The 3,516-nt window shown below is 44.8% G+C and overlaps 1 protein-coding gene across 1 annotated transcript in view; it reads right to left on the reverse strand.

Moving 5' to 3' along the window:
• Positions 1–385: 385 nt before the first annotated feature.
• Positions 386–3,516, reverse strand: part of LOC103276982 (40S ribosomal protein S2-like) — a 4,442-nt gene continuing 1,311 nt past the window's right edge. The window contains 2 exon segments of the mRNA XM_021707208.1: positions 386–648; positions 651–891. Coding sequence (XP_021562883.1) covers positions 386–648; positions 651–891 — 504 coding nt within the window.

The following is a 3,516-nucleotide window of genomic DNA, read 5'->3' on the forward strand; positions in this document are numbered from 1 at the left end:
GATCGCCGGAACCCAGCAGGTCGAGGCTGCGGTGGCTGGGAGCAGCCACTGCACTCCAGTCTGGGCGACAGAGTGAGACTCCAACTCAAAAAAAAAAAAAAATTATAGAAGAAATTTAACTGGTTCTATATTTATGTAAAAAATAGAATCTGCTATTAAAAGGTTTTCCCTGACCCCCTCAAAATAACTAAAAAACAGATCCAAGTGTCTTCACTGATAAAGTTTTCCAAATCGGAAGAAACAACACTTAAAAAATAATTCTTCTAGAAAATAGAAAAAGAGGGTTACATCCTGATTTGTTTTTGTGTGTGTGTGTGTGTTTTGTTGTTTTGTTTTTTTTGGGGGGGGTGCTTGGTTCACTTTTTTTTTTTTCTGTATGAAAACCCTATGTCGTTGCCACCGCTGGAGCCTGGGTCCTCTGCATGGAGACTCTGGTGTGGGTCTTGACGAGATGGTCGGTGAATTCCTTATAAGGAGACTTGGTGAACACCGTCTCTTTCCAGACGTCAGGAGTCAAGTAACTGTAAGTCTTAGAGATGGCATCAAAGGTGGCCTTGGCGAAGTTACCAAGGGTGGCAGTGCAGCCCCTGGTTGAGGTGTAGCAGTCATCAATGCCAGCCATCATGAGCAGTTTCTTAGGCACGGGGCCGAGATGATGCCAGTGCCCCTGGGGGCAGGGATAAGGCATACCAGGACAGAGCCACAGCGGCCAGTCACCTTGCAAGGGACAGTGTGGGGCTTGCCAATCTTGTTCACCCAGTAGCCTCTTCGCACAGGGACAATGGACAGCTTGGCCAGAATGATGGCCCCCCGAATGGCGGTGGCTATTTCTTTGGAGCATTTAACACCTAGACCGACGTGGCCATTGTGGTCCCCGATGGCAACAAACACCTGTGAACAAACTGTGTTGAGGCAGCCACTGGTCCTATGTGACACCAGTACCCCCCACCAAGAACTGTTGCACACCTCAAGGAAAGAAGGACCACAGTACAGGCAATCGAGATCCCGAGGTGGTCTTTTCTCTCTCTCCCCATTACCTGATTTGTTTTATAAAGTCAGCATAATCTTGATACTAAATCTCGATAGGTCGTTGAACAAAAAAAGGAATATTAGAGAGCAATTTATTTCATTAACATGGATGATAAATCCTAAACAAAATACTACTTATTTTAATTATTCAATGATTTTTTTTCTTTGAGTCAGAGTCTCACTCTATCACTCAGGCTGGAGTGCAACGGCATGCTAATGGCCACCCCAGTGTCGACCTGCTAGGCTCAGGCGTTTCTTTCACCTCAGCCTTCCAAGTAGCTGGAACTACAGGCACGCACTACCATGCCCAGCTAATTTTTTGATATACTGTAGAGAGGAGGTCTTACCAAGTTGCCCATACTGGTCTCGAACCTCTTGACTCAGGCAATCCACTCACCTCAGCCTCCCAAAGGCGCGGGATTATAGGCTGAGCCACCGAGCCCGGTTGTATTTTTCTATATGACTACCCTGTTGCCAAATTACCATATTGAAGACTATTCTTTCCTCCACTACTCAGCAGTGTGACCTTTGTCACCAATCAAGTGCTTATGTGATCTGTTTCAGGTATTTGTATTTTTCTTTTTTTGTTTGTTTGTTTTTGTTTTTTTGAGTTGGAGTCTCTGTCGCCCAGACTGGAGTGCAGTGGCCGCTCCCGGCCACCGCAGCCTCGACCTGCTGGGCTCCGGTGATCCTTCCGCCTCAGCCTTCCAAGTAGCCAAAATTACAGGCATGCGCTACCACACCCGGCTGATTTTTTTATTTATTGTAGAGATGAGCCCGGCTGTATTTTCTTTCTGTCTTTTTTTTTTTTTTTTTTTGAGCTACCACACCCAGCTAATTTTTTGATTTTTTGTAGAGATGAGGTCTTGCCAAGTTGTCCAGGCGGGTCTCGAACCGACGGGCTCAGGCAATCCACTCACCTCAGCCTCCCAAAGGTGCGGGATCACAGGCTGAGCCACCGAGCCCAGCTTCATTTCTGTCTTTTTGAAGGATTCAATCTTTTCCTCATTTCCCCGTATTCTTCCCAAACCTAAGCATCACTACACTATATGCTTTATCGTTTATATTTAGAAATGTAACTTTAAAAAAAATAATAAATAGGCCGGGAGTGGTGGCTCACACCTATAATCCCAGCACTTTGGGAGGCTGAGGTGAGAGGATTGCCTGAGCCCGCGGGTTCAAAACCAGCCTGGGCAACTTGGCAATACCTTATCACTACAATAAATAAAAAAATTAGCCCGGCATGGTGGCACATGCCTGTAGTTCCAGCTTCTAGGAAGACTGAGGCAGAAGGATCATCTGAGCCCAGCAGTTGATGCTGTGGTGGCCAGGAGCATGCCACTGCCCTCCAGCCTGGGTGACAGAGTGAGACTCCAACTCAAAATAATAATAATAATAATCAAAATAGAATAACATTAGCTAATATTCACATACTATGTTACACTCTTCAAAATAGCACAGAAGCAAAGGACTGTTATCTCCTATGTACAGTTGAAGAAACCAAGACTCCAAGACATAAAGTCACCTCTGTAGACCAGTAAGAAGTGAAGTCAGGACTTGAGCATGCTTTTTCTGGCTGCCTGTCCACTGCTGTTTCCTTTTCTGTTGTGTGAAGGTCATGACAGGGAAGAGAGTTAAGGAAGAGCTAGCTCACATTTCCAAGGTTTGCAGGTTATCAAGTAAGAATTTAAAATTAGGTAAAAATTAATGTGATACTGGAAGAAAATGACAATATCTGTCTTCAAAGTTCCAGTGACTACACATGATACTTTGTGTTAGGCTTATAGATCCTGCCTGGGTCCTTGGTATAAATCCAAGCATAACAAGATAAGGTATCTTTTGCAGCCAAGCTCAGGTAAAGACAGGATTCCTCTTGCATGAGGTAAAACCCTTCCTTCCCACAGCCCCATGCACCCAATTCTTTATTTTTATTTCTTTAATTTTTTACAGAATTTCTTGAACTCCTTTATTTTTAAAATGTTATTTGGCCGGGTGTGGTGGCTCATGCCAATAATCCCAGCTTTGGGAGGACGAGGTGAGAGGACTGCCTGAGCCCATGGGTTCAAGGCCAGCCTGGGCAACTTAGTGAGATCTCATCTCTATAATAAATGAAAAAATTAACTGAGGGTGGTGGCGCGTGCCTATAGTTCCAGCTACTTGGAAGGCTGAGGCAGAAGACTGAGGCTGCGGTGGCCGTGAGCGCAGCCTGGAAGACAGAATGAGATTCCAATTCAAAAAAATAAAAAAATAAAAAATAAATAAAATGCTCTTTATAGTCAAGTGCGATGGCTCACGCTTGTAACCCCAGCACTTTGGGAGGGGGAAATGAGAGGATTGTCTGAGCCCACAGGTTTCAGACCAGCCTGGGCACCATGGCGAGACCTTGTCTCTACAATAATTCAAAAAATCAGCTGGGCATAGTGGTTCTTTAATTTTTTTTTTTTTTTTGAGTTAGAGTCTCACTCTGTCGCCCAGACTGGAGTGCAG

This window comes from Carlito syrichta, unplaced genomic scaffold (genome assembly GCF_000164805.1).
Source record: "Carlito syrichta isolate Samal-C Ts95f unplaced genomic scaffold, Tarsius_syrichta-2.0.1 Scaffold316427, whole genome shotgun sequence".
NCBI lineage: Eukaryota > Metazoa > Chordata > Mammalia > Primates > Tarsiidae > Carlito > Carlito syrichta.